Here is a 17,007-nt window from a genome sequence, read left to right as displayed (position 1 = left end):
TAATTGGGCCCAATTTGGACATTTTCACTTAGAGGTTTACTCACTTTTGCTGCCAGTGGTTTAGACATTAATGGCTGTGTGTTGAGTTATTTTGAGGGGATGGCAAATTTACACTGTTACACAAGCTGTACACTCACTACTTTACATTGTAGCAAAGTGTCATTTCTTCAGTGTTGTCACATGAAAAGATATAATCAAATATTTACAAAAATGTGAGGGGTGTACTCACTTTTGTGAGATACTATATATATATATATATATATATATATATATATATAGTCATACATATTCATACATGTATCGTCATACCTGACACCTATATGAACACTTTACAGTGGGTTATATGACTGTAAGTCATTCCCTTCAAATGCTATTGAAGTTAGAAACGTGTTTAACAATGTCGTATGTAACTTTAGAGACGGTCCCTTAATTTCCGCATATCCGCGAGTATCGAACGTCAGTCCGACTTTATTCCAGTAACATTTCAGGATCCTTTAACCGAAGTGTTTAAATGTTTACACAATTGACGTCATCGAAACAAACTGAATCTGAAGTGACTCTTCATAACTCTTCATAGCCCCTACATAAGTGCACTACATAGGGTGTACATGAACGGTTTTACAGCTTGATGTAGTGCACTTTGTGCTCAGTAGAGAGAGGTTTGGGATTCACCCACTCAACAGAGAACATGGCGGCGCTGCTGCAACATGGAAGCCGCTACAGTAAACACATTAACGGCGGGCGTCTATGGTCTCTGTCGCCTCGTAACATTCATTTACACAGTGGAAGGTATAAAACACTTTCCGCTACGAGTTTAGGGAATATCCCGGTATGCAGTAAGTGTGCTGGATGGCGGATTATCGTGCAGCCCAGGCGGGGTGTGAAGTCCCAGTTCATTCAGGTCAGTTAAGTAACATCAGCCTGATAGTTTACAGTAGTAAAGTGAGTTGATGAAATTCAGGACTGATCATGACATGGTCATCATGTCCGATTCGCCATCTTATTAGTTATGTAATGAAAATCGTGGGAACCAGATCATGAGGTCATGTCCACGATTTAATAACGCCAAAGAAAGAGATCATGGCCACAGCTTGGTACCATAAAGCATAGTGACTCCAATATATGAGCATAACTCATTCCACCAAGGAAATAAAAAGAAATCAATTCTCTCTTCATTGTTGCAGAAAAGCTTCTCCTCTGTGTAGGTCTTCATGCCTTGTGTAATTTCCTTTCTGCTTGGACAACACAGTGATCATGCTTTATCATCACAGTGGCCACGACTTACAGTTCCCTCTGAAAGTATTGGAACAGCAAGACCAATTCTATTGTTTTATTTACATTGGAGACATTTGGGTTCCAGATCAAAAGATGAATACAAGACGATAGATCAGAATTTCAGCTTTCATTTCCTCGTATTTACACCTAGATGGGTTAAACAACTTAGAACATTGAACCTTTTGGGTTTTTTTTAAACCCACCCTATTGGAACATGTGACGGATAGGTGCTTCTTGCCGTTCAAACCAATTGTTTAAAGAATGAATACTTCTGAATGTCTACTCTTGGTTTGAGCACTTTGTTTCGCTTGTGAAGACTGACTGCATTTGTTGTTAAAAAGGATAAACCAGCATGAAGACCAGAGAGCTGTCTATGGGAGAAAAGCAAGCCATTTTGAAACGAGAAAAGAGGGAAAATTAATCGGAGCCTTTGCAGAAGAATTGTGCATGGCCAATACAACAATTTGGAATGTCCTGAAGAAGAAAGAAACCATTGGTGCACTAATATGCAGATGTCAGACAGGTCGGCCAAAGAAAACAACAGTATTTGAAGACGGAAACATTGTCAGAGCTGTGAAGAAAAACCCAAAAACAACGGTTAGTTACCAATCACCAACAATCTCCACAGGGCAGTGGTGAAGGTACCACAATCCACCATTCGAAGACGACTTCATGTGCAGAAATATAGAGGCCATACCACATGATGCAAACCATTCATCAGCTGTAAGAATCTAGAAAGCCAGATTGGAATTTGCAAAGAAGTAAGAGACGAGCCACAGAAGTTCTGGAACCAAGATTAACCTCTACCAAAGTGTTGAGAAAGAAAGGATCTGCTGATGATCCAAAACTGAGAAGCTCATCAGTCAAGCATGGTGGAGGTAGTGTCATGGCTTGGGCTTGCATGGCTAATTGGGAGGAATTTCATCATGCAGCAATACAATGACCCAAAAAGCCCTGCAAACACAACAAAGGACTTCATCGGTTTGGAAAATGGAAAGTTTTAGATTAACCAAACATCAGACCTTAACCCAACTGAGCAGCATTTCACCTCCTGAAGAGGAGACTGAAGGGAGAACAACAACGGAAGGAAGTTGCTGTACAAACCTAGAAAAGCATCATAAAAGAAAAATGTTTGGTGATGTCAGTGGGTCACCAGCTTGATGCAGTTATTGTTCCTATACTTTTACTCACCAAAAAAATTGGTTGGTCTGTCACCAAAGGTGTCATGTTTTAAGTTGTTTAACACATCCAGATTTGAATATCAGGAAATGAAAGCTGAGATCCTGATCTATTATCTCATATTCATCTTTTGATCTCAAACCCAAATGTCTTCATGTGTTACTATGTTGTAGCCACACATTTGATTTTTTATTAAGGGATGTTACCAGTAGGGCGCTGTATAAGTATTAAGTAGATGACGTCTTTTTTATTTTTTTATTTTATTTTATTAATTCATTAATTTATTTTTTACAGCAAATCCTGAACAGACCCCTGAGTCCAACATTTCTAGGGCTGAGTAAATTGATCGACAGAAACAGTTTGCTTACTGATCCAGTGGGATTGTGGAGGAGTCTTGGTAAGTAATAAATGAAACAGTAATGTTGCATGTGTGCACTTCTTGCATTGATTAGTGGTCAGTGGTCAGTTGTTTCTTGCTGTAATTCACCCATTAAACCTAATAAAGTTGATGACTAGATGAGGCACTATAATGTGCAGTGCACAAGGACTGAGTAAACTGCATGAAGAAACTGAAAAACAAACCTGTTGTAGGTTTATATGATCAACCGCGGGGTGTTGTCCAAGTGGAGTTACAGTTACCACCTCAAGGTTGATTAGTTTCCAATAACAGCACATCCCTACGTGTTTTATTCTTCTTATACCACAGCAGTTTTGTCAATGCTAACACTTGTAATTTATTAAGCAATGGCGCATCATACATTTTTTCCATTTAGTTCCGTTTAATGTTGTAAAACAAGTTGGTTTTCACTGTTTTGACTATAGTTTTTGACTATTATCAGTCGATCTCTTACCATCCTCTGTTTCTTTCTCTTTTTAAGATAATAAGACAAAATGTAACTTAAAAAAACCAAACCCTAGCTTGCTATGTTACCATGAGACCTCAAAGTGAAAAGCCCTTTGTTCTGACCACTTTCCCATGTCAGAAAACTTTCAACTTTAGCAGCTTTACCAGTTGTATATCTTTACACATTTCTGTTAGGTTTCATTTGTATGTAGCTTAACACAGTGTGAACAAAGGTATTGTAAAAATGGCCTCGTAATCTCTCTAACTCAACCCCTAGATAGGGAACCACATGAGACTTGAGGATGGTGATGTACACATTCAGTTTCTCCATTTTTCAAAGCTGGGTGTTTTGCTGATAGCAGATACTGATCTGATCGTGACGTCCAGCAAGCTTCTGGAGCTACGTTATGCGAAACGTCAGATGAGTTTGAGTCCTGTTTTCACATGCATGATCGGTGTCAGTCAGTGTCACCTGTTCATAGCATCGATGAATTGGATCTGATAATGTGCCAAATCCAGTGTCATGCTGATCCAGCGTTTCATACCAAGTATCGGATTGGTACCTCCTGACATAAAGATCAATATATGAATATTGTGATTATTGTGGTATTACATTTATTTGATCACTGACTATTGATAGATCAATTGTTAAGCTCCTGAAGTAGTGACTCGAAGGTTATGGGTTTAGATCCCAAGGCTGCTACTGTTGGGGAAAAAAAAATATTTAAAAATATCCCATCCCCAAAATGTTGTATTCTATCTTGCATTATGTAATTATTATTATTGTTCTGCCTTCCTTTTGTATACTTAGAGTAGAATGTGTTTACTGACTAGATGAATAAGAAATAAGATGGGGAAGCTCACAGACAGACATAAAAAAGCCGAGTGGTCGAAGTGCTCACGAAATGACTTATAATTTAGATTCACCACGCTGTCTCAAATCTGTTTATGTTTATGAGGAGGAACATAATCCTTCTAGAGAGCATTAAACAGCATTAAACAGTAGTACACTCTCTCTCATGCTAAGATGAGTCATCAGTATTTTCCAACCAAGTCACAAAATATTTATATATACTGAAATATTGTTAGGACATGCATACAAAAAGGGGTGAAATGCCCATTGTGAATTCACTGGCTCTTTTGATTTCATGGCCAAGGCCAAGTTCAAGTTCCAGGAGCTATACTATGGCACCACCTCTGATAATTGATAACTAAAAATACTATATATGGCCATTTGTTGGTGTTTCTTTATGTAAACGAGTGTCGATTGTGTAGGATTTCTGTAGCTCCATTGCGTACAGCTGCGCGTATGCACATGTTGAATACCAATTTTCTACTGTGTAATGCTTGGATTGGATTCTCTGTCAGTTGTAAAGCAGGAACATGAGAACTCTTAGTTTTATACCAATTTTCAGCAGCATTTAGAGTGCTAGTACTTGTACTACCTGGACCCTTCCTCATCATTCAGTCTTCTTCCAATCAGGTGATGTCAATTATTTCAGCACATCCTCTGATAGACAACAGAAGAAAGATGGACCGAACAAGAAATCGCCCAAGGAAGAAGAAGGTATCCTGGATGCGTTTCTTCTATTCTGTTTGGAACAAGATTTCTTTCATTGCTTCTTAATGTTGCATAATTCTTAATTGTGTGTTTTTATATTTCTTTCAGAGGAAAAGAAGAGGCGCGAGCAGGAGAACCAAATGTACAAGGAGCGCCTGCGCATTCTCTTTATCATCGCTGCTTGCATGAGCCTGCTGAACTTGTTCACCGCCAATGGCGGGAACATCTCCTGGAACGACTTTGTAAACGAGATGTTGGCTAAAGGCGAGGTGGCACGGGTGCAGGTCGTGCCAGAGAGCGAGATCGTGGAGATCGACCTCCTTCCTGGGGCTGTGATTTTTGGCAGGCCTGTGCGTATTCTCCTCAGTGTTTGACCTGGCCAAGTCAAACGTCGATTGATGAATCCGTGTGCTAATTCAAAGCTCCGTTTAACACACCACTGAGTTCTCAAGCTAAAGCCATACTTATTTTCTAGCTCAGTGCTGTGACATTCTCCAGTCTGATTGGTCAGAAGCTGTTGATTAATGTTCTCTGACAGCAGTTCCAGCTGCATGATCGATTCATATTAGCACACCACGTTGTGTTTTTATTCTTTACTTAGCACACTGACCCAAGAAAACCCAAGCTCCATATCATCCTTCATCATTCTGACATATTCCTCCCCCTTCTCTGTAGCACCAATGTACGGTTGTGTTTTCCAGAGACTCGCCCTGACATACCGCATGCAGGTGGCCAACATCGACAAGTTTGAGGAGAAGCTGCGTGCTGCAGAGGATCAACTCAATATAGACCCCAAGGATAGAATTCCAGTGTCCTACAAGCGCACAGGCTTCTTTGGGAAGTGAGTAGTTCAGCGTGAGACTGCAATAATACTGGCTCTTAGCAGTTTTTTTAAAATTCTAATTTAATATAAAAGTTCAGAATACCTGCTAACGATCATTTAAAAGATGCATTATATGGCCAAAAGTTTGTGGACACCTGACCATCACACCCAGATGTGATTCTTCCCCAAACTTGTATGTAAAGTTGTATAGGATATCTTTGTATTTTGTAGCATTACAAGTTCCCTTCTTAGAGGTTCCCTTCCCTTCTTAAAATATAAAGATATCCTATAACTTATCCTATAACTTAGAGGCCCAAACCTGTTCCAGAATAACAATGCCCCTGTGCACAAAGCGAGTTCCATGAAGACATGGTGTGCCATGGTTGGAGTGGAAGAACTCGAGTGGCCTACACAGAGCCCTGATCCTCTTTGAAACAGTGCGCTATTAATAAAGTTGATCTGTTTGAACAAAACCACAAGCAAAAAAAAGCTTTTTCAATCATTTATTCAACAGAAATATCAATAGATGTGGTATTCTTCTGTGGAAAAAGTAAGTACACCTTTGGCCTCAGAAGCCAGTATCGCCTTTTGCATAATTGTCCACCAGTCTCTGACATCAGCTTGCTGGAATTTTTGATCAGTTGCATAGTGTTTGAGGGTTTTCATGTATGTGCTGCCCGTTTCAAATCCCCCCACAACATTTCAGTGGGATTCAAATCTGGGCTTTGACTAAGCCATTCCATAACCCTCCATTTCTTCTTTTTGAGCCGTTCCTTGGTGGATTTTCTAGTGTGCTTAGGATCATTATCCTGTTGAAAGGTCCACTTTTGGTTCAACTTTGGGACAGATGGCCTCACATTATTTTCAAGCACTCTTTGATATGATGCAGAATTCATAGTTGAATCAGTGAATGCAAGCTCTCCGGTCTCTGAAGCAGTGAAGCAAACCCAAACCATAACATTTTCACCACCATGCTTCACAGTTGGTATGAGGTGCTTCTCCTGAAAAGCTGTCTTTGGTCTGCGCCAAACATGTCTGCTGTTACTGTGACCAAACAACTCTATCTTTGATTCATCTGTCCAGAACATATTATTCCAAAAGGCCTGGTCTTTGTCTATATGCTCATTGGCAAACTATAGTCTTGCAAAGGCTTTTTCCTGGCACGCCTCCCATGCAGGTCAAATTTGTGCAATCTCTCTCTGATTGTAGAAGTATGCACTTTGACAGCAACAGTTGCAAGACTTACTAGCAGATCCTGTGATGACATTTTGGGGTTCTTGGAGACTTCTTTTTGTATCAGACGTTCTGCTCTTGGGCTGAATTTGCTGGGACGGTCAGTCCTGGACAACTTGCCAGTCGTTTGAAATCTGCATCACTTGTAGATTATTTTCCTTACAGTGGAATAATGTATTTAAAGTAATTTGGAGATCTTTTTAAATCCCTTGCCAGACTCGTAGACTCTCCACAACCTTTTTTTTCCGAAGACCTTACAGAACTCTTTAGATCTTGTCATGAGGCCCCAACCCCCTCAATAACAAAGGGAACACCAGACACTAGATATGAGGGGTTTAAATAAGACAATAAATGTAAGGGGTGTACTTACTTTTTCCATGTGACTTTTTATTTTTGTTTGTTGTTAATTTGAAATGTTAAAATTACTACAAATTGTCAATTTTATATCATTTGATAGTGTATCAACTTTATTAATAGGCACTGTTTCAAAGAGAATCAAATGTTTGCTTGTCCAAATATGTCAAAAAAGCCAACAATTTCCATAAGGTGTACTTATTTTTTTCACATGACTGTGTATACAATAAAATTTGCTGTAGTCTAATAGTGATTTTTTTGTTTTTACAGTAAAGAGGAAGAGTATACACACTTGGGTGAACTGTAGTAACCGAATGATTGTGCTTTTTAAGAGACTTTCTTAACACACTTTAAATCTGCATCCCGATAGCATAATTGCTGCCTCTTCAATTCCTCGATCCTACGTTCAGCCTGTAACTCAGAGTTTGATCAAAGCCTGCCACCTTTTAAGGATATTTTTTAAAAATATGTGAGGAAATAGGAGGCTTCTAGATCAAGTATTCACAATTACTTCTGACAGAAGTTTTTATTTTTTTTCTGCATTGTCTGCTGCTACATCCTAATGCTAACAGTGTATATTTGCTCTTCACTGCTGCAGTGCCCTCTACGCTCTCGGCATGGCTGCTGTCGGCGTTGGAATCCTGTGGTACATCTTCCGTCTGGCAGGGATGGGTGCAAGAGAGGGTGGATTCAGTGCTTTTGTAAGTTATGACTCTTTTAATACATTCCTTTTAAGGCAGCAGTTTATCCAAATATCAAAAGTATGTGACTGTATGCAACTTCTCCTACATATACTCAATCAGTCAAGATATGCGTGTTGTTTAGGTTTGCTTGTTTCCTTTTGTACTACAATTCTATTAAATAAAGACGACATGATCATACAGCTTGCACACAAAACTTTAAAATAAAAAAATAGGCATCTGTATTACAAAATTAAATATGCAAATCGGATTTGAACGGTATATTTATATGAATTCTAACTTCTAACCTGTATTTCACCTTCAAACTTCCTCCCTCAGTGTGATGCTACTGCTGTTTTCAGATTTGAAAAAATTCTTTTGTCCATTTTTATAGATAACGGTGTGTCATACATAGTCCGAAACCATATAAGCAAGTCTATTTGGGATTACTTAATAATATGAAGTGAAGTGGCTGTGTAATCTAAATTTACATCCGGATTTTTGTAAAGCTGCTTTGTGGCAAAATCTATTGTTAAAGGTGCTGTACAAATAAAATTTAATCAGTGAGCCCATCAGAGGCAAACAACTAAAGAAGCCAGCTTCAGACAACAAACCCGTTTTGGCTCCTTGACTGTATATGGAGTAAGTTTCCTTTTCTTTTCTTTTCTTTTTGGTTTATTTGTTTAGTGATTGATTGATTGATTGATTGTACCTAGAATCAGTTAAAAATGGCAAAGTTCACCATCGTTGACGGAAAGTCTGGGAAAGGTGTGAGCTTCAAAGATGTAGCTGGGATGCATGAGGCCAAGATGGAGGTGAAGGAGTTTGTGGACTATCTGAAGGTATAAACACATTAATATATTTTTTGTACAGGGTGTCCTAAAAGCCTACATACATAGGGGACTATGTACGCCAGCACTACGTCTGTTCTGCCTTCCTCAGTGGATATTCGTGGACGTCCACTTCTCCGCTGGTCCGCAACATTTCCAGTCTTTTTGAATTTGTTAAAAAGTTTAGCAGCAATGTCGTGTGTGTGTGATGTGCTTTCAACGTTTCATGTTAAAGTCCATCACAACCTTGCGACAGCTTCCCGATCCAGCCACGAGAATGATTTCAATACATTTACGTTACATTTATTCATTCAGCAGACGCTTTTATCCAAAGCGACTTACAAATGAGAAAACACGAGCCAAGCGATATCAGGCAGAGAACAATACAAGTAGTGCTACCGTACAAGATCCATTAGTTGAGTTCCAGAAGAAGCAAAGTACACAGAGTAGAGGTGTAAGTGGCAGAGTAAGTTTTTTTTATTTAAAAAAAAAATAATAAAATTTATGGGTTGGTTAGGTGTTCACGGAAGAGGTGGGTCTTTAGCTGTTTTTTGAAGATGGTGACAGATTCTGTGGTCCGGATTGAGGTTGGAAGTTCATTCCACCACTGAGGAACAGTTAGTGTGAAGGTTCTTGAAAGGGACCTTGAGCCACGCTGAGTAGGTACTCTTAAGCTTCGGTCATTGATTGATCGCAGATTGCGTGAGGGAACGTAAGCCTTCAGGAGAGAGTTGAGGTAGGAGGGTGCTGTTCCAGACAAGGTCTTGTACGTGAGCATCAAGGCCTTGAAATATGTTCTTCTTTTGTCAGTGGCATTCTTAAAGGCTATCTGAATATGAATATATATATATATATATATATATATATATATATATATATATACACACACACACACACACATACATATATATATATATATATATATATATATATATATATATATATATATATATATATATATAAATATATAAATTGATATAAACTAAGTATGAAAAATTTTTTAAGACATTTTAAGTGTTCAAAAGTGTTCATTTCCCCTGTGTATAGAGACCTTTGGGACACCTTGTAGTATTGGACATAAAAAACATGAAAATATCAATCCCAAAAGAAGCTAGAGAACTGGAAATGATGGAGTATTTGTATTTGCAGAATCCAGACAGATACTTAACCCTGGGAGCGAAGGTACCCAAAGGCGCGTTGCTGCTCGGGCCACCAGGCTGTGGCAAAACTCTACTGGCTAAGGCAGTAGCTACTGAAGCCCAGGTGCCCTTCCTTGCCATGGCTGGCTCAGAGTTTGTGGAAGTGATTGGAGGTAAGACTTCAGCTTGGTGTTTGGCCTTCCTTCACTATGTCTCAGAAGTCAGGTTTGATGTAAGCTTTATTTGACAGATCAAAGCATATGGAACAGAAAAAGTCTTCTTATTTTCCCCCAGACTGACACAGTGCTATGAGATCTCATATAAGCTCCTCTTATTGATTTAAAAAAACCCCAGCTCTGATAGAATTGGTCCTGTTCACAGTAAAGCACCTTCTCTGTAGCGAGAATTAAAAGTTTCAAGGATAAAAACCCTGACCCCGTTCCTACAGCAGAACAGTGCTGATGCAGAGCAAAGGATTATGAAACATTGAAGTGTTTGTGTTGGATTTTATTCTGCATTCGCTAAATAACGCAGTACTGCTCTGAGTGCTCTATGATGTGTATTTTTAGCCCTGTAGTCACTGTTGAACATTTTTATATTGACTCAGCATGCAGAAATACCTTGATGAAAGTGTTTGTGGCCGTGTGTGTGCGTAAAGCTGATTGATTTGATCTGTTTTAGGCCTTGGTGCTGCGAGGGTGAGGAGTTTGTTTAAAGAGGCGAGAACGCGGGCACCCTGCATTGTCTACATCGACGAGATCGATGCTGTGGGTAAAAAACGGTCCACTAACATGTCCGGCTTCAGCAACACAGAGGAGGAGCAGACCCTCAACCAGCTACTTGTGGAAATGGATGGTATGAAGGAGATGCCGGATGATAGAAATTATAGATTTGTATCATTTTGTATAGATTGCTATTGGATATGGATTTTTCATTTGGTCCAACCCCCACTGGGTTTTTATTTATTTATTTATTTATTTATTTATTTATTTATTTGGGTAGGAGCTAAAATTCTGATATTTGCTAATATGGATGGATGATTTTGAGGTCATATTTGAGGAGACACCAGTATTATTGGTTAAATGTGGGCTCAATGATCCGATCATTGCTCTCGCAAGGCTGAATTCTCCAGAAGCTAATATAATATACGCTGTTTCAGGCGTAGTTGTCCAGTTGTTGGAATATTACAAGGTCAGATACTTTCTGCTTGTAAATATTGATTTCTTTTAAATGTTGTTTTAAACAAAAAAAAACATTTAAGAAGGTATTATCTGTGGTTTGTCTGTGTACTTTTCAATGATTACTGAAAACCTTAACATCAACCAATTTTATCAAGCAACCAGTGGTTCAGTCCCTAGTTTTCACACTGTTTCTGTCTTTCTTACAGGAATGGGTACCACTGATCATGTCATTGTCTTGGCGTCCACCAATCGAGCAGACATTTTGGACAATGCACTGATGAGACCAGGCCGGCTGGACAGACACATTTTTATTGACCTCCCCACTGTCCAGGTACTGTATGCGAGGTGGTAAGATTATATGAGCTTTTTGGAGACATGGAATAATCTCTGATGGTTCTGATGATTCTAGGAGAGAAAGGAGATCTTTGAGCAGCACTTGAAGATCTTGAAGCTTTCCCATCCTGCAGTTTTCTACTCCTTGCGTCTGGCTGAGCTCACACCTGGCTTCAGTGGTGGGTTTCGTGGTTATAGTAACTATAATTATAGTCATCCCAAATTTTCTGGACACAAAGCTGCTGATGAAGCTCTTTAGATGAGTTAACAGTACAATACACAGACAGACATCTGTATTTCTAACTATGTCTTTTGGATGAGACGTTAAACCGAGGCCCTGACTCTGTGGTCATTTAAAATCCCAGGACACTTCTCGTAAAGATTAGGGGTATAACCCCGGTGTCCTGGTGAAATTCCCCCATTGGCCCTTCTCTGTCATGGCCCCCTAATAATCTCCATCTCTGAATTGGCTACATCACTCTCTCCTCTCCACTAATAGCTGGTGTGTGGTGGGCGTTCTGGCACACTATGGCTGCCGTCACATCATCCAGGTGGATGCTACACACTGATGGTGGTTGGGGAGCCCCCCCAACCCCCCCCCCCCAATTCAATGTAACGCTTTGAGTGCCTGGAAAAGTGTTATTTATTTATATATATATATATATATATATATATATATATATATATATATATATATATATATAAGGAATTATTGCTATTGTTGTTATTATTATTATTATTATTATTATCATCATAACTACAAGACAAGATGTTATTTAGACATGATTTTCCTCTCCTGGAGCATTTGCTCGGTTTTTCAGAAACCTAATTATAATCAGGCTCCTTTTGCATGTTTATATCTTTCTTTTCCCAGGTGCTGACATTGCAAACATTTGTAATGAAGCTGCTCTTCATGCAGCCCGCGAAGGCTACAAGTCCATTGATACCTTTAATTTTGAATACGCTGTTGAGAGAGTTATTGCAGGTAGTACAGCATCCTCTTACTCACTGTTCTCTGTAGACCGCAGACATGCTCATAACATGCTCACCTTGATTCTGGTTGTGATTTGTGTAATGGGCAGGCAGTGTGAAGAAGAGCAAGATCTTGTCCAAAGAGGAGCAGAGGGTAGTGGCCTTCCACGAGTCGGGCCATGCTCTTGTCGGCTGGCTGCTGGAACATACAGAAGCCGTCATGAAGGTACAGAATACAGTAAATATAAAGTTGTTTTAATAACACGGTGCATAATTGTTAATGCTCTGTATTTGACTGGATTTGGCTTGCTTGGTAGGTCATGTAAAGTGGTTATGGAGGTATTTGTGTTCTCTGTGTGGGGGTTATTGCCCCTGGTAGGTGTCAATAGCTCCCAGGACCAATGCGGCTCTAGGCTTCACCCAGATCCTGCCGAAGGACAACTTCCTGTTCACCACAGAGCAGCTGTTTGAGAGAATGTGCATGGCTCTAGGTGGAAGAGCCTCTGAAGCCATTACATTCAACAGAGTAACCACAGGTATGGTTCATCCACAGATGTGTGTTTAAATACACAAACTGTAAAGTTTCCCAATGAAGGAGGCGTGGCTTCTGTGCCTGTCAGTCCCAATGAAGGAAATGTTGTCTTTGTGCCAGTCAGTCCCAGAGAAGGCGGCATGGCTTCCCACTATTTAAAGCTAATATTACTTGTATTGTGTTGTATTGTGCTATAATGTGTCACATCAACATGTTGGAGCTCAGAACCCCTAAAATATACACAGCACAGGAAATGACATCTGGGAAACACTGCATGAAGCTAATTTTATTAAAAATTAAGTTCCCTGTACCCAGGTGCTCAGGATGATCTGCGGAAGGTGACGCGTGTTGCCTATGCCATGGTGAAGCAGTATGGCATGGTGCCCAGCATGGGCCAGGTGTCCTTCCCCGATACCGAGGAACAGGCTGGTATTGGGCGCAGGCCCTTCAGCCAGGGTCTCCAGCACCAGATGGACCATGTGAGTGAACACGCACACACGCACACATGCACACACACACACGCACACACACACACACACACACACACACACACACACACCAGTCTATAATTTCATTTACGGGTCAGTAACTGAATGATATGATGAATGATGAATTGTGATTGCGTTGTTTTACAGGAAGCTAAGATGCTAATTGCACGTGCATATAGACACACTGAGAAACTGCTCCTGGATAACAGGGATAAACTTGTACTGGTGAGTCAAGTTCAGAGAAATATCACAGTCTGTATTTATCTTGCACTGAATGTTTATCTAATTAATACAGTTGTAAGTAATGCTTACACATGGGTACATTCAAAAGCCAAGAGTACAGTTTCCTAAAATGTTTTTCGCATGTGTATGATAAAATATCATGACATTATAAACAGAAAAATATGGCAGAGTAACTCTGATCTTGCCAAGCTTCACTGGCAGAACTCATGAATGATTAATAAGCTGCTCCTCACTGTATGACAAGACATAGTTGAATAGTAAAGCTCATTTTAAACTTTAACTCTTTATTATTATTTTTTTATTATTATTTTTTTTGTTATCCACAGTAGTGGCTATTGGCTCTTATACCACAGCGCTGTTGAATTCTCGATTCTGATTGGCCGACAGACGTTCTGAGGTGTGCAGTTATTTCTCAGTAAATGTACAGCTAAAGTAGTTCCAGTGTGGTCTTGACCGTATTACAGTTCCGTATCATGTCGCCGAAATAACTGAAATAACGGCAACGTTAGCCTACTGTCCACCCCAGCACACAGATCTAACAACAGACAAAATGACAGACAATTGAGATTTTTCAGAAATAAGTAAGAAATAATTGACGACGGGCCGTTGAATGATTAGAGAAATATTGTGCAACTGAGGAGGTAATGCGGCAATGAGGCAAAGCGGAGACTTCAGCCATCGATATGCACTTACGAGAGAGAGGAAGAGAGAGAGGGAGAGAGAGAAGGTGGTGAACAAGTAGGCGTATCGATATTTATTTATTTATTTATTTATTTATTCTATTTTTATATTATCAGCATGAAACGGGGGAAAAAACCTGTGAACTCTGTCGCCCTGCTCAACAGCAGCTAAACACAGTCACGATACTCTACACACTGAAACCCAACACAGAAATCCTGACTAATCTTATAACAACCTTGCGCTGATAAAATATTGCACGTGTTCATACTGATTTGAAAATGTCCTATAAGTCGGTTTCCATTCTGTTGGTGAAATGGAACACCAGTGTACTGCGAGAAAGGGCTAAACTAGATGTGACGTGTCCACTGTTTCTGCATGTTGCGATGCCATGCTGTGCTGAGCAGTGTAGCTTCATAAAACAAGCTAAAAGGGAAAAGTGATCTTGCCATTTCCGTGAGCAGCATGGCACTAGAACCATTTGCAAAATACGCCAACACAAGGTTCATGACTCGTGTGTACCAACAAAAGCATTGTGGTAGCTCTGCTGTGTCATTCTTCTAGACTTTTATAGCACTAGCATGCCACGAGTTGTGTACATTGAGATGGGAGGGAGATGCTGTTGCCAGTCATTGTGAGATCTGACACGTCCACACAGTTCAGATCGGACAGAAAACGGACCTTTTTGCAGCTTTTATTTGTAATTAAATTGTAGCTGGGGATCCTTTTTCCTTGAGTCTACCATTGGTAAATTCTTATTAACTAACTGATCTTTTGAATCACAATTTAAAAAAATATTTTCCAGCCCATTTGACAGCCGTCATCTTCAGTGATGTGAAAAATACAAATGATTTAGATCCAGTCATTTTCTCTGACTAGTCGTGCACACTATTGCAACTTTAGTTCCTATATGCACTTGCTTCCTATGAATTACTTTTTAAACAGAGCTGAGCTGAAGAGAAAAATAAAATTGTAACTCTAAATAAAATTCCAGATTTGTTTCCAGCACAGACAAAGCATGACAATAGCTGGAAGTCTAGAAAGATTCACTGTTGGGTATTAAACAAAAGATGTTCACTGATGTTTATACAGTAGTCTGATATTTGACTGATGAATGTTGTGGACAAACAGACACACTGTGTTTTTGTTTCAGTTGGCCAATGCACTGCTTGAGCGAGAGGTGGTGAACCACGATGACATAGTGGCTCTACTCGGTCCCCCTCCTCACGGGCCCAAAAAGATGATCGCCCCTCTGAGCTGGATCGAAGCCGAGAAGGATAAGCAGGACACGGGAGAGGAGGAGCCTCCCATACCCCCCAGAGATCAGAGGAAGGATGATGAAGAGGAGATTGAGAACCTGGTGCCAGCCTGATCCTCAGAGTATATATATCAAAAAGGGCATAAAAAGAGAGTGCATGGGAATTGCAGGGAACTGTGGGTAATGTGTGCTTCATGGCATAAAAGGGAAGACTGATGTTCTTCTGAGGGTCAGTGTGAAGATGTGTAGGAGAAAGCTACACAAGGTTGGTCAGTTTTAGGAAGGTAAATGTGATTGCCTGCAGTGTTTTTAAGCACACTTGCAGTTGTCTGCTTATGCTTAAGTGGATATGGACATCTCTTAAATAATTAAAATGGGCTATGCACTGTTTATTTATTATGACATGGTGTACGTAATGAGGCGAAGCTTCTGTGATGAGCCATGCTTACATGTACTATAAAAACATTGATCTAGAAATAGTCACGGATGAGGTTTAATCTGCAGAACCCCACGTGTTGAATACATCTAAAAGATGCTGTATATTTTTCTTTCAAGTGCATGTCCTATTATATAGATATTATTTTTGTGTTCAAGAAATCCAACAGCACTGCAATTGTTCCTTTATTCTGAACCGAAAGAGTTATTTTACAAAATAGGTCATGACAATAATTTGCCATTTTGTAGGAAATAAATATAAAAAAAAATTCTTGTTCCAAAACAAGATTCATGTACAAACCGACAATAGAATTAAAAAAGGGAATTATAGCTGTGATTGTGAGTAAAATGTTTTATAAGGCAATAATGAACACTGTCCTGTAAATGATGATGTTTGATAAGGTGGCAAAAACTGCAAATCTATATACAATCGTATAAAAGTATCACAAAATCCATTAAATACATTACATGTTACAACTACAGTTACGGTGTTCCGTTTGTGTCAGAAAACCATTTTATAGTGCCATCTGTAAAACAGGCTCTCTTTTTCAGGTTTTTTTTTTTTTTTTTTTTTTTTAAACATTTCTACATTATTTTACTTTCTTTTAATCCTGCAGTAAAAAAAAATCCTGAAAATCTCTGCTTACGTTCACAAGTTCACACACTGCCTCCTCATTCATTGTTGAATCTGACCTTTTTTTTTTTTTTTTTGGATTAGCTGTGTTAAACCAGGCCCGCAAGGTGGTACAGTTGTTCTCCCCATGTCCATGTGGGCTTCCTCTGGGTTCTCCGGTTTTCCCCCATGATGGATGAGTGTGGGTGTGGATGAGTGTGGGTGTGGATGAGTGTGGGTGTGGATGAGTGTGGGGGTGGGTGAGTGTGGGGGTGGGTGAGTGTGGGGGTGGGTGTGGATGAGTGTGGATGAGTGTGGGTGTGGATGAGTGTGGGTGTGGATGAGTTCTTACCTCG

General features: G+C 39.7%; 1 protein-coding gene across 2 annotated transcripts; it reads left to right on the top strand.

The window, feature by feature from the left end:
* The first annotated feature begins 623 nt into the window (after positions 1 to 623).
* spg7 (SPG7 matrix AAA peptidase subunit, paraplegin) lies at positions 624 to 16,519 on the top strand. 2 transcript variants are annotated; one of them, XR_008384886.1, is made up of 18 exons: positions 624 to 901; positions 2,749 to 2,851; positions 4,782 to 4,865; positions 4,968 to 5,209; positions 5,561 to 5,700; positions 7,868 to 7,970; positions 8,666 to 8,791; positions 9,929 to 10,091; positions 10,600 to 10,773; positions 11,306 to 11,430; positions 11,509 to 11,611; positions 12,307 to 12,417; positions 12,515 to 12,630; positions 12,784 to 12,940; positions 13,252 to 13,415; positions 13,572 to 13,649; positions 13,994 to 14,064; positions 15,499 to 15,571. XR_008384886.1 is itself a non-coding variant. In XM_053616843.1 (17 exons), the coding sequence occupies exons 1-17, from the start codon at positions 689 to 691 to the stop codon at positions 15,715 to 15,717; spliced, it is 2,421 nt and encodes an 806-aa protein (XP_053472818.1). In that variant the 5' UTR covers positions 625 to 688; the 3' UTR covers positions 15,718 to 16,519. The 2 variants fall into 2 exon arrangements, 1 of the variants encoding a protein (XP_053472818.1); XM_053616843.1 differs by lacking the exon at positions 13,994 to 14,064 and having other exon boundaries at positions 625 to 901; positions 15,499 to 16,519.
* The last annotated feature ends 488 nt before the right edge of the window (positions 16,520 to 17,007 follow it).

The sequence above is a fragment of the Ictalurus furcatus genome, chromosome 27, assembly GCF_023375685.1.
Source record: "Ictalurus furcatus strain D&B chromosome 27, Billie_1.0, whole genome shotgun sequence".
In the NCBI taxonomy this organism is placed as follows: Eukaryota; Metazoa; Chordata; class Actinopteri; order Siluriformes; family Ictaluridae; genus Ictalurus; species Ictalurus furcatus.
Note: the sequence above shows the minus strand (reverse complement) of the source record. Positions and strands in the feature narration are given on the sequence as shown.

Bases quoted from the DNA above. Each gene is read 5' to 3' on its own strand.
- spg7 (XM_053616843.1), top strand. From the start codon at position 689: ATGGCGGCGCTGCTGCAACATGGAAGCCGCTACAGTAAACACATTAAC. The intron at 2,852-4,781 runs GTAAGTAATAAA...TCTTCCAATCAG, and splicing joins GGGATTGTGGAGGAGTCTTG to GTGATGTCAATTATTTCAGC. The intron at 10,092-10,599 runs GTAAGACTTCAG...GATCTGTTTTAG, and splicing joins GTTTGTGGAAGTGATTGGAG to GCCTTGGTGCTGCGAGGGTG.